Source organism: Melospiza georgiana, chromosome 13 (assembly GCF_028018845.1).
Source record: "Melospiza georgiana isolate bMelGeo1 chromosome 13, bMelGeo1.pri, whole genome shotgun sequence".
In the NCBI taxonomy this organism is placed as follows: Eukaryota; Metazoa; Chordata; class Aves; order Passeriformes; family Passerellidae; genus Melospiza; species Melospiza georgiana.
Window position 1 is genome coordinate 2,882,600 of NC_080442.1, and position 25,995 is coordinate 2,908,594.

A 25,995-nucleotide genomic window follows, 5' to 3' on the forward strand; every position below is an offset into this window, starting at 1 on the left:
GAAGGCACAAAATGGCCAACAATCTCTTGTTACAAGGTCTTTTAAGACTAACTACCCAATTCAGAACTGACACCTTGATTATTTTCCCTTTTAACCCAATAACTGATCCCTGAAAGCCCTGGAAGACTTTTCTGTCCAATTACAAAACATCACCCAAACCCATGAAGAAGGTAAAGAAGAACAACCTGTGTCTTCCCTAAAACCTCCATCTTTATTTATTTCATATCTATTTATATGAAATAAACATTTCATATAAATTCATATTTATTCATATAAATTTCTTATTTATTTCTATATTCTAAAACCCCAAACTCTTAAGTTTTCCACCCTGTGATATTATACACTTTTACCAACTACACACCCATAGTCCCAGTGCTATCAATCAATTTTTAAAGTCTTCTCCACAGCCTCAGGTCAAATGCAGTGCTCTCTTGCAAGTCTTTTTAGCACAGAAAGTTAAAAATTCTCAGCATCCAGGGTTCCAACACTACCTGAACAGCAACTCCCCAAATTTCCAACCTGAAACTTCACATTTTCCTGCACAGCACCTCTGAGGGTGCTGGAGCCTGGGCCAGTGGTGTGGTAAAGTTCAGGAAAAAGCAAGCAGGTGATGTTTGCAAAGGTCTGATACCAAGTGAGGTGTACAGATAAAGGATATATGAAATTCAAGCCTGTGAAAAGCATGATGGGCAGAGGGATTTACTTAAATAGAAAGACAAGGTAGGAAACAGCTTTTAAAAGCAAAATAGTCAAACTAGAAAGTCTAGAAAAAAGTAGTAGAAGTAAAATGTGGATATCTTTGGATCTTTGTTATATTGGACAATACCCGCTTGGTCAGACAGGAGGATGTGTTACCCAGTGCTTCCTGGGGCTCTGCATCAATGCTCTGGGTCATAGTATTATTTTTTTTTTTGTCACTGTTGACCAAACTGAGGCATTCCCATACACTGCTAAGAGGTCTAGGCTCTGCAGGGGCTCCCAGGGGCAGGACATACTGTTGGGAGACCTGGGAGAAAAGGAGGTGAGTGGAAAAGCTCAAATTGGAGAATTCAACGAAAGGCAAAGTGCTGATAGGAAGGAATTCTTTTATTGGATCCTGTTCTTTGTGAGGGAGCTGCCCCTCCAGAACACCCTAAAACAAGTGCTGGGCCTTTCCAGGCCTGACATAAGGCTTTGCTCTTGCTCTGGGTGTGTTTTCAGCAAGGAACCATGATGAGCTTTGGGGTTCAGGAGTACTGGGGTGAAGTTCCCTGGCTGTGGCCTCTCCCTTGCTCTGGGTGTTCTTCCCTGGAGTGGACAGAGCTGAGCCAAGCCCAGCTTCAGCCTCCCACTCTCAGCATTGAGACCCCTGTTGCTCTTCAGCCAGGAACCACAAGGCTTCATGTGTCTCCTCTTCAGCCTTGTGTGCCCTGACTTCTTGTGAAGAGTAGCTGGGCAGGCATATCCCTGCTCTGTGTGATGAGGTACTTTGAAAAAAAAAAAAGGCAATATATTCTAATATATTATTCTCTTCATTTTAATGTAGTTTCTGTGCTGGGTGGGGGTACAACCCACAAGTGACAGGCCTCTCCTCTGGCTGGGGTGCTGTGCTACCTGGGAAACAGAATCCCAGAATCATGGGACAGGCCCACAATGGAGTCCTATCCTGGCCCTGCACAGGATAACCTCTGAATTCACACCCCAGCATTGTCTAGAGTTTTGGAACTGGGAAGAACAGTACAAAACATGCTAACACTTCTTGATTTTGTAGCTCAAATAGCAGTGGCCCAGTTGTTAGAAGAGCAGATTTTTAGCTGGAGCAGAGAGATGTTGCAGGTGAGCAGGGCTCTCTCTGTTGCTGGTGTTAAAAGACATCAGAGGGGACTTGGTTTCTTTGCCCTACAGAAAAGCTGGAGCCTGTAGGAAAACTAATATTTATTATTTCTTCTGTAAAAGGCTGTAGTGTCTCTGTCTAAGGTGATTGAAATCTGTTTTGAAATTTATTTTAGTCGATGTGAATTATAAATTCTAGGATTATTTTTATGTTCAATGCCTAACCTAAAATCTCAGCTTTGAAAATCCTCTTGCAATAATTAGCTAATTATTTTTCCATGTGAAAGCTGGGGGGTTTTGGCACTGACAGCCCCTTTCAGCCTATGGAAAGCTGAGAGTTTGCAGGTGTTAAGAAGTTTTATAGTGACCAGTTGTTGCAAGAATGTTAGTCTTGAAATTCCCTCTCTCCCATCTACAAAGCCTCTGTAGCTCTTCAGTCACCTCCACAGAGCTGTGGTTTGAGGTTTTGGGAAGCACCTGCCCAACAAAGCATTTGAAGCTCTCACCCTGCAAGTCTGAGGATTAAAGGGAGATGTTTCACCTGCTCTGTGTCCCTGTCAAGCACTGTCAGGTCCCAGCACTTCTTTTGGGTGACACCTTTATTGGGAAAACAGGAATTGGGAGGGTCATGGCTTTGCCTTCCTCCTCTCCTGCCCCTCACCCTCAGGGGAGCGGGCTGGGGGTGTTTTTGGGAACATCCTGGGGGTGTTTTTGGGAACATCCTGCTTTGTCCAGACTGCAGATGTTGAGCACAGATGTGGTGACAGCAGAGCTGTCCCCTGGGCTAATGAGGAATCACTGCTCCCCCCATCCTTGGTGCTTTTATGTTGGCCTTTTTATTTGCTCCCTTGACATCTGCTGTCAGCTGAGCCAAAAATAATTGGGAACTCCCTCAAAGTAAAGAAAAGAGCTGAGAGATTCTCTGCATTCCTTGCAGCCTGGGAGGAAGTGTGGTGGTGGTGGCTGCCTTTCTGTGAGCATTCAGCAAAGCATTTCCCTGCCTGAAATAACCAAAGCAGGTCTGACATGAAGATGTGTTCTGTGCTGGTTCCTCATGTGTGCCTGCTGCAGGAGTGTTGAATTCAGTAAGAGATGATTCCCTTGTCTGTCCCTGCTTCCCATCACGTGTGGAGAAGCCAGTGTAGTCTTTGGGATGGTTTCATGCTGTGGCATCCCAAAAGTTCCAGATGTTGAAGTGTTTTTCCTCTAACTCTGCACCTCCAGGAGATGCCACTTGGCCACAGCAGCATCTGTGAAGCATCAGACACCTTGTTAGCTGGCTCAGTGAGGGTTCAGAAATGGGAAGGTGTCTTTTTGCACTCTTGCAGCCAGTGTACCTGGCACCACATAGGTGTCAGCCTCCTCTCTGATCTCTTTGTTGGTTTTTTGGGGTGGATATTTCTGTTTTTACCTGGAAGCAAGTCAGAACCAGGTTTACCTGACCCAGTCAGGTCAGATTGAGCCGTGTTGTTGCTCACAGCTGCAGCCTGTGCTGGTGGCAGGAGTGTCAGAGCAGTGCCAGCCCTGGCAAAGGGGCAATGCCAGAGCATCCCGAGATGGCACAGCACAGCTGCTGCACCTCTGTGGGATGGACAGAATGATCTGTGGTGTCTGAGAATGCTTGGAAGGAGCATGTGCCTCAAGTGGATTCTCCTTTCCTCAATTACCACCATCCTGCTGTTGTTTTGGGCTGTTCCACAGGCCACTTCAGGTTCTTTCCTCTGTGGAGTTTTCATGGTTTGATGGTGTCTGAGGGTAGAGTTCTGGTTTTATCTCACTAGCTGAGAAGTTGGTGTGAAAAGCTGAGCCAGCAAATATTACCTCAATAGTGGTACAAATGAAGTGTTTTAAATACAGTTTTCCTTGGTGCTGACTTTGAGTATAAAATAACTTTCAGCTGACCAGAGCAAAGTACTTCCACTCTTTTCCTCAGCAGTGTTTGCTTCTCCACCCCTTGTGTAACCACTCAGTCCCAGATGATATCTTGCCAGCTCTGTGCAGATGATGCAGACAAGGATGGAGTTGTCCCTGTTGCTGTCTGTGACAGCAGGTCATTATTGAATTCTGTTTATCAATTTACACCTGCCAATTAGGATCTTGAGTGTCCTCATCTGATGAGCATCTGAGTTTCAGGGAGATCTTCCCTGGGGAAGTCTGGGACTTTTGGGCAGCACCCACATGTGCCAAGGGGAAAAAATAGGAGGAATGAAGAGTCTGTATCCTTGTCACTGTCACCTGTTTGGTGTTGCATTTATTTGACTGATTTCCAAAACAAAATGGGAGTGTGCTACATATACACACCAAAAACAAGGATAAATGGAAATGGGCAGGATGGAAACATGGGCCACACCTGTCCTTGCTGCTGGGCTTGGGGATTAAAGTCTGGCTTTGGAAGAGTGACTAAGGCTGCCTTGGCAGTGTTCTGTAGGGGTGATGATGCAAAGAGAATAGCAGTGTCTCAGCTTTGGTGTGAGAAATGAGGGATGGGATGGATGAACTGCACAGCACCAAGAGGGTGAAATTATTATTTATCAATCCATGTGATAAAATGAGGCCATGTCTTGTGTTCTTTGTCATTGCAGTATTTCACTGGCCTAGAGTGTGGACACAAATTCTGTATGCAGTGCTGGAGTGAATATTTAACTACCAAAATAATGGAGGAAGGCATGGGACAGGTAAAATCTCAACTCACCTCATGGCTTATTTCTGGAAATCCTGTGTATTGGAGAGAGGGGGGAGAGTCTCTCTGCTAAAGTTTAAAAAAAACCCAAAAGAACAACAGAGAAAACCCAAACCCCAAAGGTTTGGGGCTCTGCTAAGGTGAATCTGGAAAGAATTCAGTGGGGTTGGTTTCTGGGCTGGGGAAGGAGGAACCAGTGGCACACCTGGGAGAGGCAGGGCACTCCTTTGGCTGTGGATTGTAGTGAAGTCTGGTGCCTTGGAATTCCTTGTGATGCAGAGCCAGGATAACCACTGTTCCTTCTCTGACCTTTTTGTGTTTTTCAGACCATTTCATGCCCTGCCCATGGCTGTGATATCTTAGTGGACGACAATACAGTTATGTAAGTAATTCTCATGGCTTTGCTCTCTCTTTCCATTGTGTTACTCATGTGCTATTCAGATCTATTCAAATGCTTCTAACAAACTGCACAGAGGCTTGCAGGCCGCAGAGGAACTGTCTTGAACTGTCTGCTTTGATTCCAGAATGTCTCTTAACCTCCTGTTGAGGTGTGAAAACCCCATGTGATGACACTGGGAGGAAACACTCCCTGACCAGTTTGGTCAGTGTGACACCAGGGTTTCCAAACCCTGTTTTACTGCTTTGTGCACTCTGTTTCCTTTGATTTAGGTAGGAATTTAGGACTTCTACCCAGGTCAACCCACTGGTTGCCCAAGCCCTATAGCTGTAGTTAAGAGGTGAGTCAGAGGACAGGAGTCCTAAGGGCTGATGCAGGATGTGTTTTTTGCCCTCTGATAGGAGGCAGTTGACCCTCAAACACAAGATTTGATTAAGGTGGTGTGTCATCCTATATCCTTGGAATTGTTAAATTGTCCAGCTGCAGAATGACTGATACAGTTCATGGTGGAGCAGTGAACTCCATGAGCTTCCTTCTCTTTTATACCGAGAAAAGTTGTTCCATGAGCAATATCCTTCATAATGTTGAGCTTTGTTCAAGTTCATTTTAATTCTTCTTGCTTAAACATCTCAGTAGAGGCTTATTTTGTTACCTTATTCTTTCCTTCCTGAAGCCTGACTCACTCATTGATATTAATTTGGTGTTTTTTATTATCAGCTGCTTTCAGAGCAACGATTTTCCCAATTTTGGCTCTTGGTTACTCATGGAGTGTAGGCTGGATGGAAGTGGAAGTAGCTGAAATGCTTTCCTGCCCTGTTGAGGGGTGGTTTGTAGAGCCTAGTGGGTGGAAACTGAGCTGAAGTTGACATGTCTTGAGTAACTTGATTGAGATTTTTGTTTACCAGAGGTTGAACTTCAATTTGTGGAGTCAAACGCTCTCAGCAGGACTTTTTGGAGTGTTTTCCTGATTGCAGCAGTTGGAATGAGCTGTTCAAACAGTGCATGAGAAATGGAGTAGCTGAAAGCATTGGGGGTGGCAGTGGCAGGAGCAAGGAAAGGATGGAAGAAAAGGAGGGCAGTGCTTGGGATTCTCCTTGGCTGGAGAGAACAGGGGTGAGGCCTGGGATAGGGCAGTGGTCCCATTTGTCTGAGTAAAACTAGAAACCGTTCCTAGTGGTAAAAATCCACCTTTCCCTGGTCTTACATGCATTTCTGTGGGGAGGAAGGTGCATTTTTTGAAAAAACTCTTTCCTTTAAAAGCCAACAAAGACAACTGTGGCAATCTTAGGATATGTCAATATATATGTAAAAAAAAATGTAAATTATCTCAACTGGAACCTGTACTCACTCCTGTGTTGTTAATTATTACTTTTTAGGTACTTTCCTGTTTACAAAGTCTCCAGCTCTCAGTTTCCAAGTGATATGAAGACAAAATTAATATGATTTATGGGCTCTGGGCATGAGTTTTGCCTCTTAATTTGTCTAGTTTCATTTATGATTTACCAAAAGACAGTAACATTCAAAGCAAAATTCTTGAAATCTTGACCTGGTGATGTTGATTAGGGCAATCAAAGCAGACTGATATGCAAAAAACCAGTGGATTGTGTGCTCTGGTTAGTCATGGCATGACTATTAATTTAAATTACAGAACCTGATATATTGCTATAATACAGTACATTTTCAAGGTGATGTTAGTATGTCTTAAAGCCCAGGTATGGGGTAAAAAAGAGAGATTTCTAATTAATACCAAATTCAAATTGTTTTCTCATTCTTTAGTAAGTCTGACTCCAGAATTGGAGGAGATGCTTTGTCAGCTGATTTGTTTTATTTTAGCCCTGGGAATTGAGCTGCCACGTGCTGTGATTTATGTAATAACCAGCATGTGCTTGGGAGAGGAGCTCCCCAGCTGCCCAGAGCTGGGATTTGTGCACATCCCATGGGCACACACTGCTCCTCAGGGAGTGTTGTAAGGATAACATGCAGGAATACCCTTAGTTTTGGCTGCAGCTGGAAAGGAAAATCCATTAATTCCAATATTTACCCATGGTATGGCCTGTATAAAGCTGTATCCCACAGTAGGATATGAACCAGGAATGCCACAAAGGGTGTGTCAGTGCAGCTTTATATTTAGATATATTGGGAAGATACTTCAGTTATAGCTAAAAGACATTTTTAGAAGTGCTCTGCAATCCATAATTAAGTTATTTTGGATGCATTTAGGCTGGGCAGTCTGCAAATGCCAGCTGGAATGGTGTGCCCAGGAGAAAAGTGGTCACCATGCTTGTCAAGGGTTCCCATCAGTGAGTTTTCCTCTGCTCTCCCAGTTCCAGGCAGACTGGAATTAGTTTAAAGTCCATGTTGTGTACACCCCTAGTGATACTGAATTCAAGTCAGCTTTGTTTTTATGGTAGATAGATTAAAACACCATTAATTTTTAAGCTGAAGCTGTAGCATTCCACTGAAACCCAGCTAACATGAGGCTTCCCAAAGTTATTAGCCACACAAGGATTGTTCTGGAGCTTTTTAAAGGGATTTGCCACAAAATGTGCTTGTTTTATGTAAATGAGCTGATTAAATTACTTGCTTTGTTTCTTGGGCTCTTCAGGAAAGTGTTTTTAAATAAAAATCCTCACACCAAGAGGTTCAGGTTTTTTTTAACTGCATGAGCTTTCTGTTTCTGAAGCTAATATATTTATATATTGAATAGAATGAATGTAGTTTTCATAATGATCTAACAAATAAATAGGGAACAGGTAAGTACAAAAAGTACCTGCAAGTGTAAAAGGATGAATCAAATCTGTCTTTACTTAATGGCAGTATATTAAAAAACCAATATTTCTGCTACAATTTTTCTGTTTCTTCCCTTCCCACAGGCGTCTGATCACAGATTCCAAGGTTAAATTAAAGTACCAGCATTTAATAACCAATAGTTTTGTAGAGGTGAGTTTTTATTTGAATTTTTTAATGGCTTGTAGGGTTTGTCTCACAGGTGTAGCCAGCCAGAGGCTGGAGGCTTGTTTAGAACTGCAGAGCAGTTTTTTTTTGCATAGTCTCTAATCAGGTGTGAATGCAGGGGTTGTTTTATTGTCCTTTGCATTACAGGGATAATTGTAGGAAAATACTAAAAAAACTTTAGGACAAAAGACCTAAAGAGAATGCAAGAGCTGTTGCTTAATATTTGAGTTCTGAGAAGCAGAATTACGTAGTTATAGTAGTTACATAATAGTTATGTAATATTTATGGCTCTTGAGTGTTACCTGAGATGCTTCACATTGAAAAGCAGGAAATGCTGTAAACAAGAGCATGCCTTAAACATTTTGCCAGTTGAAGTAAAACTGCAGAAGTGCTTTAGCAAAACACTGATAGTTTTCTAGGCTCCAAATAAACTTGGAGAAAGGTGCTTTGCAGGATGTTTGCACTGTCCCAGTTTCCCAGCTGTGTGCCTTCAGCTGTCCTGTAGAGCCCGGGGCAGAAGTTGTTACAGGATCAAGCTTTCAGTCCTTGCCAGAAGTGATGGGTGCAGTGGGTTTGGTTTTAATCTCTTAGCTGTTTGCAGCCACGACAAAGGCATGCAGGGCAGGAGCTGTCCTTGAGCACAGCTTCCCCTGTGATGTGGGATGTGTGCTTTGTTTCAGTGTAATCGACTGTTAAAGTGGTGTCCTGCCCCCGACTGCCACCACGTCGTTAAAGTCCAGTACCCGGATGCGAAACCCGTGCGCTGCAAATGTGGCCGTCAGTTCTGGTAAGAGCCAGCCACGAAAGGAAAAGCTGCTGATTCTGCCTGTACTCACTGCCTCGAGTGTGTTACTGTGTGTTCATGGAGGCTGCTTTGGCTCGGGAGGGACCTCAGAGGTGTCCAGCAACACCACCATGGGCAGGTGTTGCCACGTTTCTCTTCACAGAGAAAAGCAAGGCACATTTCTTCCCAAAGATTTCTGAGATTCACATTCTCTGAACCTCAGAGAAAGGGAAAACACAATTCTTATCACTTGCTGTGGCTGTGTTGTGCCAAAGTAGAATGCAATATGGAGATTGTTTATCCAGAGTGAGGATGTTTTGTTTCCTTGGCCTATCAGGGCCGAGTGTGTGTGTGTGTGTGTGTGTGTGTGTGTGGGGACTGTCAGGTGACAGTCACAAGATTCAGTGCAGAGTGAGCAGTTGTGTGCAGAGTGAGTGCTGGGCACATTCAGTTCAGATGAAATGTATATAGTATAGTATAATAAAGTAATGAATTACCCTTCTGATATCAGTGGAGTCAGATGCATCATTCTCTCTCCCCTTCGTCGGAGTCACCTTTGATTTACAATAGGCAGGGACACCTTCCACTATCCCAGGCTGCTCCAAGTCCTGTCCAGCCTGGCTTGGACACTCCAAGGATGGGGTGACTTCTCTAGAAACCAGTTTCAGTGTCTCACAACTCTCACAGTAAAGAATTTCTCCCTAATAATCCCATCTAACTCTGTCCTTTGGCAGTGGGAAGCCATTCCCCTTTGTTCTGTCACTGTTTTGAAGTGGCCCTTGAAGCATTTCAGGATTGAAGGGGGGAGTGTGTTGAGTTTCCTTAGGACTGGCTTTGAACAACCCAGAAGAAAACTTACACTTTTTAATTACAAGTACAGTCTGCTTATTTTCCCTTTCTTTCCCTTGCAGCTTTAACTGTGGTGAAAACTGGCATGATCCTGTTAAATGCAAGGTGAGCATGTCAACGTTCTTATACAAATCTGTGTTTTGAAAAAGTTTAAAATAAATGTATGTGCAAGACTTAGCAATGAAGCCCAAGTTTTTGTGGCTGTCCATAGAATCACAGATGATCCTGAGCTGGAAGGGACCCCTAGGGACTGCTGAGCCCAATTTTTGTTCCCACAAGGGAGCAGAGTAGCTCACCTGTTCAAATCACAGGGTGAGAACCAGCAGTGAAATCCTATTGGGTGCCTTTACTGCTGCCCCCCAGTTGGACCTTGTGAGGGAGCAGTGCCTCATCCAGGTGGGAATTGCCTGGAAGAGGAGGCTGTTAGACCTGTGACCCCTGCAGAGGAGTGAAGGTGCTTTTTGGACAAGGAGCGTTCCTGTAGGAGTTGTTCCTGTAGGTGTTTGATGCTTTGTCAGGTGTTTATCCATTGTACTGGAGCAACTAATTTGGTTTTGCTGGTTTGGGTTGGACCCTTCCAAACCCTTCCCTTTATAAAGATTATCTACTCCCACAGCCTGCCATGGGCTGGGATACCTTCCACTAGCCCAGAGTGCTCCAAACCCCATCCTTGAACACTTCCAGGGAGGGGGCAGGCACAGCTGCTCTCTGGGCAGCCTGTATCAGAGCCTGCCCACCCTCACAGGGATCAATTCCTTCCCAATATCCCATCTATCCCTGCCCTCTGGCAGTGGGAAGCCATTCCTTGTGTCCTGTCCCTCCAGGCCCTTGTAAACAGTCTCTCTCCATCTTTCTTGTAGGCCCCTTTCAGGTACTGGAAGGCCACAATTAGTCACCCCAAAGCCAAAATGTCCTTATTATTTAAGAGTCCAACATGAAGTTTGTGTTGATTAAGAGCTGCAAACTCATTGCAGGAGTGTTTGTGCTGGGTGCTTGTGCTTGCTGGATCAGAATGGAGCAGAAGGAACTGTCTGCCACTAAATTAGTGGCTGTTTGCACAGTTTTCCACCACCAACACTCCCCAGTTCCCATGTGGCTGGGTGTACCTTTCCTTAATGTGAGCAGGTGTCCTGGGAACATTTGCAGTTCCTCCAGCTACATTGAACACTCTTCTTCCATCATTTTTCTGACAGTGGTTAAAGAAATGGATTAAGAAGTGTGATGATGACAGTGAAACCTCCAATTGGATTGCAGCCAACACAAAGGTGAGAGGTTTTCTCCATTTTATATAGAGACTTTATACAGTCAGGTGAAAAGGACATCAATCTAATTCCTTGCACTAGGATTGCCTTTTCTGTTCCCTGTTAAGAGCAAGCCTTAAAATCCACAGTACACTCAAGTGCTCTTGTTTGAAGAGTGAACAGGTGTTAATGCCTGGAATCAGGTGAGTTTCTTCAAGTTCAGTGAAGGAGTTTCTTCAAGTTCAGTGAAGGAAAGTGCTTGGAAGAAACAGTTAATTGGAGACCCAAAGGAAGCTCAAGATTTAAGTCTTTGGGCTCCTGTCTGGCATCAGTGGCTTCCCTGAGCAGATCCATGGCTCATTCCATGTGTGGAACATGTTACCACCACCCGTGGCTCAGTTTGGCTGGCATCATTTACATCTGCCTTCAAATCCCTGGGATTGGCCTCCGGAGGAGCCTTCATTTCTGCTGGGCAGCATTCCAGGTGGAGACTGGCACAACAGCTGTCTGGGATTTCATTATGTAAAGCTCTTCCTTCTACTTAGCCCTGAAACTTTACCATTTGATCATTTTGGGGCAAATTAAAACCAAGATTGTCATGGTGACATGGACACAAAAGCAGCAACTCCCATGGGGGTGAGGAGCAGGCCTGGGGCTCCCAGCTGAAGGAGGAAGGTGGGGAGGGAGTGAGGAAATGGCTGCTTTGTTTTCTTAGCTCTGTTGTGTAAGTGGTTAATGGCATTGTTTGCAGGCTGCCTGGTTTCCATCGAGCTGGAATGTTGTGTTATGGTGGCAGGGAAACCCCTGCTGGGCAGCTCCCATCAGCCTGGAGTGAGCCTTGCTTGGAGCTCACAGAGTCACCAGAGGGACTTTGCCTTTGTCTCACTGTGTTCCAAAGTGGCTCTGGGGCTGAACCAGCTTTGCCTGGAGTTTGCTGAGCCTTCAGGGACTGCTCCTATTAAACCTGAGGAAGAGCAGCCAATAGCTTGGAAAAGGCAGAGTGTAAGCACTGCTGGCCTTGGGTCTCACATATTTGGGACAGTGGAACAGCAACAGCCCTGCTTTGCCTGTTAAAGCCCTCAGGAGGCTGATCTTGGGGTTCCCCATCTTCTACCTGCCCCTGCCTTGGGAATAAGAAGTTTTTTGGGGAGGGGAAACACCCATCTGGAAGGTGGCATCTGGCACCAGCCCTGCTTCTTCACTGGTACCTTTGGTCTGGTGTGAGCAGCAGAGCTGCTGCTCTGGGACATCAGTGTCTAAGCTGCTTCCTCTAATACTGTCCCAGACATTCCTACATGGGAATACTTAGGAGCCCAGGCTGCAGCAGGGAGAAAAATTGCCATCAGGGGAATTACTCCAGACATTTGGGCAAGCCAACAGTGCTGGAGTCTTACAGCATCCATGTCCATTGAATTAGCTGAAGGACAATATGGCATTCCTCTCTCTGGGCTGATGCTGGATTCAATTGAGGGGAAAGTTGGCAGGAAGAGTACCACCCTCATGCTGATCCCTGCCTTGGGGAAGGTGGGAATCTCCAGCTTTGGCCTCTGGGATGTGTGTCCTGGGAGCTGTGCAGCCTCTGGGGAGCCAGGTCAGCCTGGCTGCATCCAGCTCCTGCCTCAGTTCCCTGCTGATCCCTGAGCAGAGGCATGGAGAAGCCCAGGTGCTGTCTGGGTGTGGGGCTGTAGCAGTACACTGGGGTGGGAATTGTGCAGTTGGAGTGTGGATCCATCCCTCCTTTCTCTCTGTACTGTTCCTAACAGGAAAGCAGGGCAGCCGTGTTTGGTGAGGCACAACTTATGCATGCACTGTTGGCTTCACAGCTTAAATTCTGTGTTGAACTTAATTTTGAAGAACCTAGAAAGGAATCAGGTACCATCAGATGCAGAAATCTCCATTATCACTGGGAACAGCTCTCCAAGGAACTCGGTTGTGACTACACGCTCCGTTGCTGTTTCTGGCTTTTGGAAAGCGCTTTCTGGAGCCATCCAGGCATGAATGCTGTCCTATGTGGGCTCCTCTCAGGGAAGGAGACTTCCTGTCATAACCAAGATGAAGGTGTAAAAGAGAAATACCAATCCTCTGGAATGTGGGCTTGAAATCTGGATAATCCTTTGCAACGGGAGAATGTGAGATACATTTGTTCCGGCTTGTCCTGGGAGATGGAGTTGGAAAGGAAGATTAGGCAATTGTGTGAGAGAACAGAAGAGTGAAACCCAGCTGAATTGGCTTCTGTTCCCAAACTGGAATGATGTGATGTGTTTTTTGATGAATTATGTAGAGTGGTCTGAATGAAAAACGAGGAGATTCGAGTAGTGAGTTCTGTGGTTTCTGATATGATTTTTTTATTCTTTTGCATTCATTTACTTGCACTTAGGAGACCTAAATTCCTTCTACTTCTACAAAAGATACAGCCCTTGCAGCAGAATGTGCTGGAGTAGATGGCTTTTTTCTTAAAATAAGCTACTTTCACATGAGTTCAGCTTAACTAGATTAATTTAAAGTTGAGATAAGGCAATACAAGTTCTTTATCAAGCCTGTAATTCTCAGTCTTCTTGAGGAATGGTGTTGAATAGTCCGAGGATTTGCACGTTTCTTCCTTTTTCAGTTTATTTGACAAACTTGGTTCTTCCTTTCTTGACTTAAACTCGGCAAGTTTCAGGTATTTGGGAATAAAGGAACCACAGAGATCCATTACTTTTGTCAAGTGGACATCCAAAGGAGTGAAAAATAGAGAAAACTTGGATTTGTGCATTTATTTTGTACTCTTAAGGTGTATCTGGAAGTGGTCTAAAAGGAGGAGGGGAAACCTGTATGGAACCTGAGTGTGATTTTAATCTCTGCTTCTTGGAATACCAAAGGGAAAAGAATAAAGCCAGTGAGGTGCTGGCCTTCACACAAGGCACTGCTTTTTATTGTGGAACTTTAACTGATGTTAATGAAAGTTGTTCATCTGGTACTAAAAAAGGCCCAGCCTTGCTTCTTTGGCTCCTGGCACATCCCCATCCTTCCCTTGCAGGTCAGACAGAGCATGAAGGGCTGATGGATAGACCAGGCACATTTTCTTCTCCAAAAAAACCCATTGGCTGTTTTTCTCTTGTGCATGAGATAAAATGGCATGAGCCCACATCTCTGCCTTTTCAGGTCCCTTTTTAATGGCTTAAAGTGCTCCCTTTGTACTTTCTGGAGATGCTGCATTTGTTCTAATGTGTGCAAATTCTGGCAGGACATGGAATCCTCCTGGGCACCAGCACCAAACTGTGCTCCTTCATTTCCCACCGCAGTGGAGCTGTGCTATGTGTTTTTCTAAAAGTGCCCAAGTGCCATCTCCATTTCTCAGATGAACTGGTGTTTCAAATCTGCTTTAAAAATTTTGCTCTATGACTAGTGTAGTGTTTGTGCTAGCCATAATGTTTTGGGTTTTGTTGAAATTCATTAAGAAACCCCTGTGGTTTTTGATGAGTCCTTATAGGATGGGTCAGGGGTGAAGGGATTGATGTGAATGTGACTGTGGGGTGCTGATGTCCACCAGTTCCTCTGGGATTTCTAGAAAGGACTAATCTCTTTCACTTGCCCTGAAATAAGAAACATGTTTCTGTTTAGCTTCCTGTTCATAAAAGAGCTGCTGAGGTTTATGGTGCTTTATGTGTGCATGGACATTTACAACAAAATCAGGATTGTTCTCCTTTGCCAGGTTTGCCCAGGCTTTTGTTTCCAAGCCCAGTATGGAATTGTTTGAAGTGGAACAATGTTAATGAGGTCACTTCTGTGCTGTGCTGTGGCTGATAATGTGCACAATAATCTGCAGGTTTAGTAACTTGATTTGCTGCCTGTTGGGTTGTTGCATGGCTGTAATTCTCAGGGAGAGCTTCCTTCCCTATCCTCATTAATCTGTAAATCTCTCCCACTTGTTCTGTTGGTGACTTGAGTAGTTACTACCTCTTTTTCTGCTGGTGTCTTTAGTATGTGCTTTTCATGGCTTTAATTTTTATTAATACTCAACTTTTCACTTTTACACAGCTTTAGGGATCTGCACAGATACTGTGTCACCTCTTCCTTGTGCTTTGCTAGACAGGAGCATGAAGGTGTGGAAAGGATGACATTCCCTGTGAGAAAAGGGCTGGAATGAGATCCTAGAATCATGGAATGGTTTGAGTTGGAAGGACCTTAAATCAAGTTCCATCTCTGCCACCTTCCACTATCCCAGGGTGCTCCAAGCCCTGTCCAGCCTGGCCTTGGGCACTGCCAGGGATGGGGCAGCCACAGCTGTTCTGGGCACCCTGTGCCAGGGGCTCCTGCCCTCACAGGGAAGAATTTCTTCCCAATATCCCATCCAGCCCCGCCCTCTGGCAGTGGAAAACCATTCCCTCTCATCCAGAGTCCCTCTCCAGGCTCTCCTGGAGCCCTTTGAGGCACTGGAAGGGTCTTTTTGTCCTAGTTTGTATTCCAGAGCTCAAAGCCCTGAGCACTGTGGACACATTGGAAAGCTTGGTCCCACCTCAAAGGCAGGAGGGCAGAATTTCCCTGCTCCTGATGGAGCCTCACTGGGGTGATGTGGCCCCACATCCCTGTGCTGTGCATATGTGCTTGTGGCAGCTTGGCAGGTCACCTGGGGCCTGTTCTCCCTCTCTCACTGTAGGATTTTGCTCAGCAGGAGGGATCACAGCAGCGGTGCCTCCCACCACTGATGGGAGATGTGTCTGGAAGAACTGCACAGCTCCACAGCCTCCTCTGGCTGTGCAGCCCAGGGTCATGGTGGGACAGGGCCACTGTCTGTACTTAGGGCCACCCTGGCTGATGAGCAGAGTGAGCAGGGATCTGCACAGCTGGGTAGGACATTGCTGACACAAACCTACATTTGAGTCTTGGCTTGTTAGTGCAGGATTGGAAGAGGGAGGAGTGCTGCCTGGAAAAGGGAAATAGATGCTGCATTGAGTGCTCTGTTTGAAGGAGGGACCATTTTTGACTTTGTTCCCAGTTAGTCACTTCAGTTCTGTGAACTTCAAGCTTCCCTGGTTGAGTATCCATCCTGTGGACAGTCCTAGGGAACATGTTGGTGTTGTGCCCTTGAGGGGACCAGCACAGGAGCTACTGTGCTTCACTTACTCTGTTTGTAGTACAGTTGCTGAGTCTGAATAACAAACACAGGTGACTGGGAAAAAGGCAGGTCTGAAAAATCCCTCTTTGGTGCTTGGTTGCTGCTTGATCCCCTTGTGGTTTGATGTGCAAATTCTGTCTGTGACAATCCAAACTGGCAGACTCATATAAAATGCAGTAATAGTTGGGACACTCAGAGTGGGTGTGCAAGAACCCATTGGATTGTGTCTTATGTAGAAGTAGCAGTTCTGGAGTGATTGTGCATGTTGGTTTCTTCCTTTGCTGAGAGTTTATCTGATTGCCATGGTAGGAGCTGTGTGCTTTGGTTAGAAAAGACATGCTCCAGACTGGGGAGGGGATTTCACATGCTTCTGACCCAAAAGCTGCAGCTGGTTTTACAGGTGTGTGTATCACTGGTTTGGATATGTTTGTTATTGTGTTATAGATAAAAACTGGCTCGTGCAGAAACTTCATGAAGGCTGGTGTAGTTGTGGGATGAGCTGGATGAGGAGCTGATTCAGCCTAAAATGGTTTTGGTTTTATTTATGCATTTTTTTTGTTCTTGTATTTGCTGCTTTGTTGATTTGTTAATTTCCAAGCTCATGGAGATATTGGTGTTGTATTCCCCAGATATTTCCCTGTGCAGAGCTGCCCTTTGAGATACTCACATTTGTCAAAAGCCTTACTCCTGAAAGGGAAAGCCCACGTGAGCTTTTATGGAAAAGTCTTCAGTGAGGGGAAAAAAGGGACCTGATGGGAAACATGGAAACACCTCAGGAAGAGAAGTGTCTTTTTAGCTGACAGCAGCTTCTTTGAAGCACACTAGAGTCTTGCTGCATGTTTTCAGCTCCTTTCTGGATGGCGTGTTACAGCTGCAGGATTGGTAACAGCGTGATTCCGGCTTGGTCTCAGTCCCAGAGTGGAGCAGACACTCGGTGGTGAGGAAAGCCAAGTTCCTCATGCTTCCCAGGCTCTTAGAGACCACCCCTCTGCTGGGATTTTGGGGAAGGTCATGAAGTGACTCGCCCAGTGTCCCTCTGTGACAGCAGCATAGATAAAATATGTTATTCCTTAAGTTTTTTTCTATCTAACTGCTCCGGGTTTGGAAGTATTTTAAGGCCTGACTGAAGAGGATCTCGATGTCCAAAGGGAAGAATTAAATCATGTATTTCTCTTGACGTGCTCTGTCTGCCTGCTGTGGGAACCCTTCCAAGTTCCCCAGGCTGTTGGGGTCCCGTGCTTGCCCTGCTAACGGTGCTCTCTGTCCTGTGGACAGGAATGCCCGAAATGCCACGTCACCATCGAGAAGGACGGGGGCTGCAACCACATGGTCTGTCGGAACCAGAACTGCAAGGCGGAGTTCTGCTGGGTGTGTCTGGGCCCCTGGGAGCCCCACGGATCTGCCTGGTGAGTTCGGGAGCGCGCCTTGCTGGAAGGGCGAGGAGGTCGCGGTGCAAACGGCACGGATTTGGACTGAAATCTGTGGAATCGGTGTCCCTGTTACAGGTACAACTGTAATCGCTACAATGAGGATGATGCAAAGGCAGCAAGGGATGCACAGGAGGTGAGTCCATAACCTTTGGTGATGAGGGAGATCATCGGCCCTGTGCTGTGCTTTCTCTAAACCTACACATCTGCTCTGAAGGAGTTCACGGATTCGGGCACAAATCCAAAGGACACTTAAGTCTTTTGACTTTTAAGATAGGGATGGCTTTGCCTGCTATGTGCTTGCTACCTTTGTACATCCAGAGCACACAAGTTGAACCATGCCCGTGGTGTTAGTTTTTTACAGCTGGTCTGTCAGTGTGAGGAAAATAAGATTAATGACTGTGTATTGAGTCATCTTGGTTCTCTTGTTTAGCACACGGTGCCTTTCCCCTGCTTTATAATCAACCTGAGATTGCCCTCTTAGCCCAAGCACAGTAATTAGAATTCCTTATTAGCAAAAGACCCCCCAACAAAACATCATCTTCTTACTTTTGTCATGACACTGGAAACATTTGAGTGCTTTGCCTTGAGTCGAGAGGCTGAAATACAGAAGTGATGAGGCTGGAGCAGTGTGATTGTAATTGCTTCCAAGGTTGGGAGTGAGGATGTCAGAGCTGTGCTGGGAAGTGCCCGGGGCGCTTCCCAGGGTTAGCGGGGCTGTGTGGAGCTGTCTGCCCAACACGACAGGAGAGAGGAGCCTCCTTTGGAAAGGAAGCTCATTCTCTGGATCAGGAAGAGCCTTGTGAAGGGTTTACTTCTCTTGCAGCCATTACTTTATTTTAACTCTTTGTTTTCTTTCTCCCTAATGGGAATTAACGCAGCGATCCCGAGCAGCCCTGCAGAGGTACCTGTTCTACTGCAACCGCTACATGAACCACATGCAGAGCCTGCGCTTCGAGCACAAGCTCTACGCTCAGGTGAAGCAGAAGATGGAGGAGATGCAGCAGCACAACATGTCATGGATCGAGGTGCAGTTCCTGAAGAAAGCAGTCGACGTCCTCTGCCAGTGTCGTGCCACACTCATGTACACTTACGTCTTTGCCTTCTACCTCAAAAAGAATAATCAGTCCATTATCTTTGAGGTAGGAGAAAATGGGGTTGTGAGGAATTCAAATTGTAAAACTGAGGAAATAAGATTTAATGCTTGGAGGGCTCTAGTCCCCACTTTTACCCAAGTTAGTCTGGTTGAATATTCTCTTGTGTCAAAGTTAGAGGTTCTCTGGGTATTGGGTAGGATGGTGTGTTAGAGGAGTCACAGAATCACAAAGCTATGGCTGCCCCATCCCTGGAGGTGTTCAAGGCCATGTTGAATGGGGGTTGGAGCAGCCTGGTCTAGTGAAAGGTGGCCCGTGGCAGTGATGGAACTGGATGAGTTTCAATGTCCATTTCCACCCAAAATCAATCTGGGATTCCATGATATCTAATCCTTTTTTATTTTGGTACTGATTCCAATTGCGCTGAAATAAAAATCTCCCCCTTTCCTTTACCTCCCTCAAACACTTTTTTTCTCTTATCTCTTTACAGAATAACCAAGCAGACTTAGAGAATGCTACAGAGGTGCTTTCTGGGTACCTGGAGCGAGATATATCCCAAGATTCGCTGCAAGACATAAAGCAGAAAGTACAGGATAAGTACAGGTTTGTGTTGGAATACTCCTTTCTCTCCAAGTGGCCAAGTGTTGCCATGCCCTGTGTCAGGTAGTGACCTGAGCACTTGCCAAGATACAGTTTCTCCAGAGCCACATCCTTGGGAAGCTGTTTGCTCTTGGCTTTGTGCCACCCATTGTGATCAGCCATTCCCTGGATCTCTGAGAGCAGCAGCGCTGTCCTGAGCCAGCCCCAAATCCTCCGGGTGAAGCCCTCATGCAGATGCTGGCACTGTGGTTTTGTGTCCCAGCTCTCAGGGGAGGTGACAGCCTGTGGGGAGAGGCTCCCAGCTCTGCCTTCCATCTGCTCTGCAGAGCAGGAGCTGGAAGATTCAACCCCAGAATGGAAAAAATCCCGTGTCCAGAAGCAATGGCTCTCGGTACACTGCTCTTCCTGCACAGAAGGAGCATGTGGGAATGGCCAGCACCAGACTGGGATCCACAGAGCCAGGGCCAAAGAACAAGGAGTGACTTTGTTATTCCAAGCTGCCAGCTTTGGCCTAGGATGAGCTGCCAGCAGAGAGCAATTGGCTCTTTTAATTGTCTGCTGGGTCCATTTGTGCAAAACGTGGGTGTAGGAAAGCTGTCCCCGAGGAAGAGGGATAGAGCAGCCTGCCCAGCTGGGAAGGGGAGCAGGGACTGGGGTCCAGGTGACACAGATGCCAGTGCTTTGTTCAGTCCCAGGGGAATCATTTCTGCACAGTGGAAAAGTACAAAGCTGAAAATGCGGATGAGTCACAGGATTAGGGCTTGCATTTCTGAGGCATTTTGCCAAAATCACTGAATTTGTTATGCCTGGTTTAGGGGGAAGAAAATATCTAAAGTAGGGTGAGCTGTAGGACTCAATGGACTTTGGGGCGTGGCAGGAGCTGTTAAGATTTGGTGGCTCATCCTGTCCAACTTTGGCAGCACAGCTGGGGATGGACAAGACTTTCCTGACCTTCTTTTTGGAGACATTTTGTAATTTACCCTTTAAGGCCACCATTAATTTGATATTTCAGATGAAGCTACTTGTTTACTTCAGTCCTCTGAACCTGGATGCCTTTGTAGGGGTGAAATTACAACCTAATATAGCCTGAATCTTTTGGAAACAGTATCCCAAACCTGCCTTCACATTTCTGGGAAGAAAATACATCTGTCAAGCCCGTGCAGGTCCCTGATTAACCAGTTCAGTCATGTCTTAATCATGTCCTGCACGGTGCCCTTTGATGCAAGACTGGGAGCAGGATGTCATCAAGGTGGGTTTAAAGAGCTCTGGGAAGCTGCAGGAACTGCCCTCCAGGCTGGTTTAGTTTCAGCTGTTTGGATCTCTTTGCTTGCAAAGACATATCTAGAAAACAGGATTAAGCCCCCCACACCCATCCAGCAGAAAAATAACTAAAGTTTGGAAAGCAGAGACCACGTGTTTGCCATCACATGCTCCTGAAAATCAATGGGACTTTGTGCACAGGGGTTTCTCTTGACCAGCTGACAGCAGTGAGGGGAGCCACAGCTGCTCTGATGGATAAATCAGTCACTCTGATCAGGTCCTGAGCATTAGGTGAGGAATTGCTGCCAGTTGTCAGTGTGTTGGGATCAGGGACAGCTTCCCACTGGGAGGTTTCTCCTGAGGGATGTGTGACCCCTGCCAAACAAGCCAGGTTCCCAGCAGCCAGAACCTCTCAGATGTTTATTTAGAGTTTGCTCTTGGAACCTGAATTTGTTCAATGTTTCTGTCCTTTTTGTCTTCTAACACGCCCAAAATGACATCCTTTGCTGTTCTGTGATATCCCTTTTCCTCAGGATCCTGGGAGGGCTCTTGGATCAGTTTTATGTGCAGCATTTTTCAGTCAGAGTAGGTGGGAATACTCCATGGGTGTAGTGTCCCCCTGAGAGCCACATGTTGGGATGTGAGGTGAAAGCTGCTCTCCAGCCAGAGCAGTAACCCTTGGGACTGCTTCCATCTCCATCTAAAACTGTGTCAGTGCTCCTGAGGTTTTCATCCTGGACTGGTTTGGGTTGGAAGGGATCTTAAATATTGTTCTACCTCCTGCCATGGGCAGGGACACTTTCCACTAGCCCAGGTGGCCCCATCCCACCCGGCCTTGAACACCTCCAGCTAGTTTTTTCCTCAACTAACACATGGCTTTTTGTTATCCTGATGGGGCTTAGAGCAGGCAGCAGGCTGTGTTTGGGGAGAGCTCATCCCATTCCATGTATCTCCACTAACCTGTGCTCTGACTTTTTCAAACCACAGCTGCTGCTTCCTCCTCCTCCAGTTATTCCTGAAGGTTTCTCAGCTGTAGAGGTTCTGGGGATACTTTGGCCTGAAAAACTCTGAATTTGCACACTGGTTTCCAGGCAGGGACCTGGAGCTGAGTGACTGGAGCAGCCAGTGTTAATTAGCACTGTTAGCAGGCTGTAAATACAAACTCCCTTCTTGGGGGATCACCTCTTTTGGAAGTGTCTTGGTTTGGAAAGCCAGGAGTCTGCTAAGGAAGGCAGGAGCCTCCCCTGAAATGGAGAATGTAAACCCCCCTCTCCCCCTGAATTGCTATAAATTTTAAATTAAAGGGCTCTCAGGCAAAAAATATTGGAGCAAGAAATAAAGTTCTTTAATAGGGAAGAAAATAAAAGGATAAAATAATGCAGTGAAGTAGAACAACACTGACAGAGTCAGATCACAACCTGACACCCTGTGGGTCAGGGTGTTGGTGGCAGTCCCATTGGAAATGTGGCTGCAGCCCTCCTGCAGTGTCAGGGGTGGTTCTGTTGGAGCAGGGATCCTGGAGAAAGGTGCAGTCTCTTCCTCTGAAGGTCCAGGGGAAGAGGCAGCCGCTGTTCCTGTGGGGAATCCAGAGGAGAAGCTGTGCTGGTGTCTCAAAAACCTCTGGATTATATCTGGGTAGCAATGCTTGGCTCCTCCCTCTGGGCTCACATCTCCCAATGGGACGTTATAGTTCTTATCAGCCATGCAGGGACATTCCATAGCTGTTATCAGCAGGTGTCTCCTCGGAGGGAGGGGTGATAGTGGAAGAGATAAGGAAGACTGCCCACTGAGCAGAAGCCAACTGCCATCCAGATGGCAAATAGAATAGAGCTTGCCTTGCAGTCTGGGACAGGATGTGAGGCATGCTGTAGGTTTGGATAGCTTGGTGCCAGGGCTATTGGAATAATACCAGTATAGCTGCATGGGATGTGCCTGAGCTTGTCTGGCCCTTGCTGCTTGACCAAAAAGGGGCAACTGTGGTGTTTTCACCTCAGAGACACTGCAGGTGAGCATGTGGACGCAAATCAAGGCATGGAGGGGCGCTCAGGTGGCTCTGGGATGGAGCTTCCTCCCATGGAGGGGCTGCTCCTCAGGTTTCCCTCTGCTGGAGAAGCTTTAAGACAAAGGTGAAGGAAAAGAGTTGGTTCTGATGGAGGGTTTTTGGATCCAGAGCTTTATTCTGGCCCAGCAACAGCTTCAACAGAACTCTCCAAACTGCATGGTTGCTGTTCCTTTTAACCCAGGGGAGAGGAGGACGGAAGGAACACGGGGACCATCAGCCAGGTACAGGAGGGGAGGTCACAAAGGACACCTGGATGGCTCAATGTCCCCCAAGGGTAGAGAGCATCCTTTGACTCTGCCAATCACCCCACACCCTTCTGGAATGCCAGGGCTGACAGACAGTGCTGGGCAGGGGTCAGGGATGGGAAAGGAGAGGTGACTGACACACCTGGCAGGGAATCACCATGGGAGGAACCGGGTTTCTGAGGTAAATCCTGAAATCACAAGGCAACAAGGGCTGCTCCATGATTCCTGACAGTGCCTTTTCCATGCTGTCCCTGTCCCCTGCTGCTCCATGATTCCTGATGTGCCTTTTCCACGCTGTCCCTGCTGCTCCATGATTGCTGATGTGCATTCTCCACGCTGTCCCTGTCCCCTGCAGATACTGCGAGAGCCGGCGGAGGGTTTTGTTGCAGCACGTGCATGAAGGCTACGAGAAGGACCTGTGGGAGTACATCGAGGACTGAGCCCGGCCCCGCAGCAATGAACTCTGAACCCTTTCCCATCCTAGAGTGCTCATGCAATTCCAATAAAACCCACCCAGGGCGCTGCTCCGCCTCTTACACCGCTGGTCTGTAGTACCGGGATTCTGTTTTGTTAACAGAAAAATTAAGTAAATTATATTGTAATAAAAAAAAAAAGGTAGATAAACCATTGTACAACAGTATTCTAGGCGGCCAAGAGTGTGACAGACGCACTAAAAAACCCTCCAACTTTAACTTGTAACGTAGCTTCATCCTCCAAGCCGACTCCTTTTTCTTTTCTCTCTTTCTTTTCCTGTGTGTAGTACAGATGAAACTTAAACCAGTTTCTTGACACTGCTTTTCATGTCCAAACCAGCCATTTTGATGGACTTTGGTAAGGGGGGTGGCTCTCCCGCCCCCCTCCTCCTCTCTGCCACCCAAATACATGGATGAATGTGGATTGGCTCATTGTAAAGAGGATTTTTGGGGAGGGAAGGAGGGGGGTACACAGCAAGGAAAAAAAACCCCAACCTTTGTATATGACTTTTAAAACAAAAAGAGGACAACACAGTATTTTTCAAAGTTGTATATAGCGCATATGCATGGACAAAGAGCAAGCGTGGCACGTGTTTGCATAATGTTTAATTACAAAAAAATATTTATTCTTTAAAAATCTTCAAGATTATGTCTATTTGCTGTGCATTTTTTTTCAGTTTGATTCTTTTGTTTGGTTTTGTTTTTTTTTTTTTCCCTGGGCTGGGGTGGGGGAAGCGTGTGCTGGTGTAGTGAATATATCTATATATATATATTTTTTTTTTTTTTCCTTTTTGGAAGGCTTTTTCCAGAGCAGTTGGGTTTCTCCTCTTCCTGCAGTTCCTTTCTGTCCAGGGCCTCCCCCAGGTCTGTGTGTGTATCCATTGCTGGCGACGGACGCGGCCCCTCGCAGCTCCTGGAGCTCTGGTTCAGGATGCCTTGCCTTTTTCTTGGTTTATTTTTGGCCCCAGATCTATCTTTACCTGCCCAAATCCAGCTCTCTGTTCCCACTGGTGCACGCAGGACACGTGCTGTGATCCCAGAGGAGGCGTGTGAGTGCGTGTGTGTGTGTTTGTGTGTGTTTAGAGATTTGTTTTGGATCCCGAGGCAGGACACGGAGGGGTGTTTTGCACCACTTCTCCAAAGGCTTCCTGCGAGATTTCGGCTGTGGATCTCCTCTCCCTCCACCTTTCATCTGTCAAATGGACCCTTTCTTGCTGTTTTAATTTTCACTTCATTATAACGAGTCGTAACATGGAAAAGGAAAGCTGATGGAATTGTCTTTGTGTTTGTTTTGGGCTCAATCACTGGGCGTCCTGTCCTGGCAACTATTTAACACTCCATCTAGTGCAGTAGAAGCTGAAATCAGCGGAGTATTTTTCAATTAAAAGGGGAAAGAACTAATGAGTTTAGCTACTGAGTCCATTTTTATGATTTCTGTAACAAGAGCTATGTTAAAGTAAACAATTGGTGGTGGTTTTATTAAATTTACTCCTGTATAGGAATTCCTTCTGTGGTATTTTTCGCCAGGCAAGTGTCCTCCAAGCCTCCTGCTGCTCTGCCAGCTTCCAGGGGATGGAAGTTGTGAAGGGATCAGATGAAAAAGGCAGATCCCAGGCAGGGCTGTAACACGGGATGCTGTTTCCAGCTGGTAGCGGGCTCACTTCGCCTCCCTCACCGCTCCTACCGACGTTCCACAGATGTGGTTTTGTCCCCGTATCCCTGCTTTTCCCTTTATTTGCCCTGGAAATCAGACGTGGTGTGGTTTTGTCCCTTTATTTGCCCTGGAGATCAGAGGCGAGGGAGTGCAGCCTCTTTCCCCGTGCTGTTCTGGTGCTGCTGGAGGGGTGGGATGGCGCAGGGCTGCGTGGAGCGGCCGTGCCCGTGTCCGTCCCTGCCATTCCCGCTGGGAATTCTCTGTCCATGCAGTGAAACACTTGGAAGCTGGGCTGGGCAGGGCAGGTACAAGCACAAAGGCGTTGGGTTTTCACTCCGCGTCCCCCGAAAGGAAAACGCCAGGGATGAGGGCACTGCCCCCAAAGGGAACCCGCTCTGTGGCGTCCTCAGTCCCCATGGCTGTGGGTAAACAGAGACAAAGCCCTGTTCTGTGGGAGAACCTGCTGTAGCTCCTTTCCCCCGGGTTTCAGGCGCTCGCAGCGAACTACCATCCCCACAGACACTGTGGGAATATAAAGGAAAATAACAAAATCCGCCATGCCAACCTCCCTCCCTGCTGCTACTGTGGGGCGGGGAGGGAGCGGGGCCGCGGCCGCTCAGCGCTTCCCGGGCTATCCCTTCTCACTGGCGGCCTCATCTCCCTCTACACAGTGGAGTTCCCAATAAAACCTTCCAAAAGCCGGACATTTTTATTATTTCTGTGTTTTTTCGGGTGTTTTTCAGGTTAAACGGGGACCGGGATTGTCTGGGGGGCGGGGGGAAGAGTCTTCCCGCCGTCCCCCGCGCGCCATGGCCGCGCCGGAAGTGGCGGCGGTCGCCATGGCAACCCCGGCCCGCCGCGGCCATGGCGGAGCCTCAGGACGCCACGGTGAGGGGAGAGGGGAGAGAGGCACCAGGGCTGAGGTGGAGACAGGGACGGGAGGGGACGTGAAGGGAAGTGAGGGGTGGCAGCGGCGGCGGGAAGTTCTTTTGAAGAGCGAGTTTTTAATCTGCACACTTGGTATGGAAAACGTGAGGGAACTTCAGCCTGCGCTGAGGTAATCAACGTTAATTATCGATTATTAGGTGCTGGAACAGGGGAAAAGTCAAGGAGATGGGGAAGGGGCTGCAGCACAAGGAGCGGCTGAGGAAGTTGGGGGTGTGCAGAGAAAAGGAGGCTCGGAGGGACCTCAGAGCCCCTGCCAGGGCATGAAGGGGCTCCAGGAGAGCTGGAGAGGGACTGGGACAAGGGATGGAGGGATGGGGCACAGAGAGTGGCTAAAAGGTGGAAAAGGGCAGGGTTAGACGGGATATTGGGAAGGAATTCCTGGCTGTGAGGGTGCTGAGGCCCTGGCACAGGGTGCC

At 47.0% G+C, this 25,995-nt stretch overlaps 2 protein-coding genes across 2 annotated transcripts in view; both read left to right on the plus strand.

Annotated features, from left to right (window-relative positions):
• Positions 1 to 24,479, plus strand: part of ARIH1 (ariadne RBR E3 ubiquitin protein ligase 1) — a 51,838-nt gene extending 27,359 nt beyond the window's left edge. The window contains exons 4-14 of the mRNA XM_058033402.1: positions 4,395 to 4,487; positions 4,819 to 4,874; positions 7,763 to 7,829; positions 8,525 to 8,631; positions 9,540 to 9,582; positions 10,671 to 10,742; positions 17,092 to 17,222; positions 17,322 to 17,379; positions 18,125 to 18,385; positions 18,828 to 18,940; positions 22,860 to 24,479. Coding sequence (XP_057889385.1) covers positions 4,395 to 4,487; positions 4,819 to 4,874; positions 7,763 to 7,829; positions 8,525 to 8,631; positions 9,540 to 9,582; positions 10,671 to 10,742; positions 17,092 to 17,222; positions 17,322 to 17,379; positions 18,125 to 18,385; positions 18,828 to 18,940; positions 22,860 to 22,944 — 1,086 coding nt within the window. The 3' untranslated portion in view covers positions 22,945 to 24,479. The remainder of the gene's footprint in view (positions 1 to 4,394; positions 4,488 to 4,818; positions 4,875 to 7,762; positions 7,830 to 8,524; positions 8,632 to 9,539; positions 9,583 to 10,670; positions 10,743 to 17,091; positions 17,223 to 17,321; positions 17,380 to 18,124; positions 18,386 to 18,827; positions 18,941 to 22,859) is intronic.
• A 967-nt stretch (positions 24,480 to 25,446) lies between these two features.
• Positions 25,447 to 25,995, plus strand: part of BBS4 (Bardet-Biedl syndrome 4) — a 37,518-nt gene continuing 36,969 nt past the window's right edge. Inside the window, exon 1 of the mRNA XM_058033157.1 lies at positions 25,447 to 25,519. Coding sequence (XP_057889140.1) covers positions 25,496 to 25,519 — 24 coding nt within the window. The 5' untranslated portion in view covers positions 25,447 to 25,495. The remainder of the gene's footprint in view (positions 25,520 to 25,995) is intronic.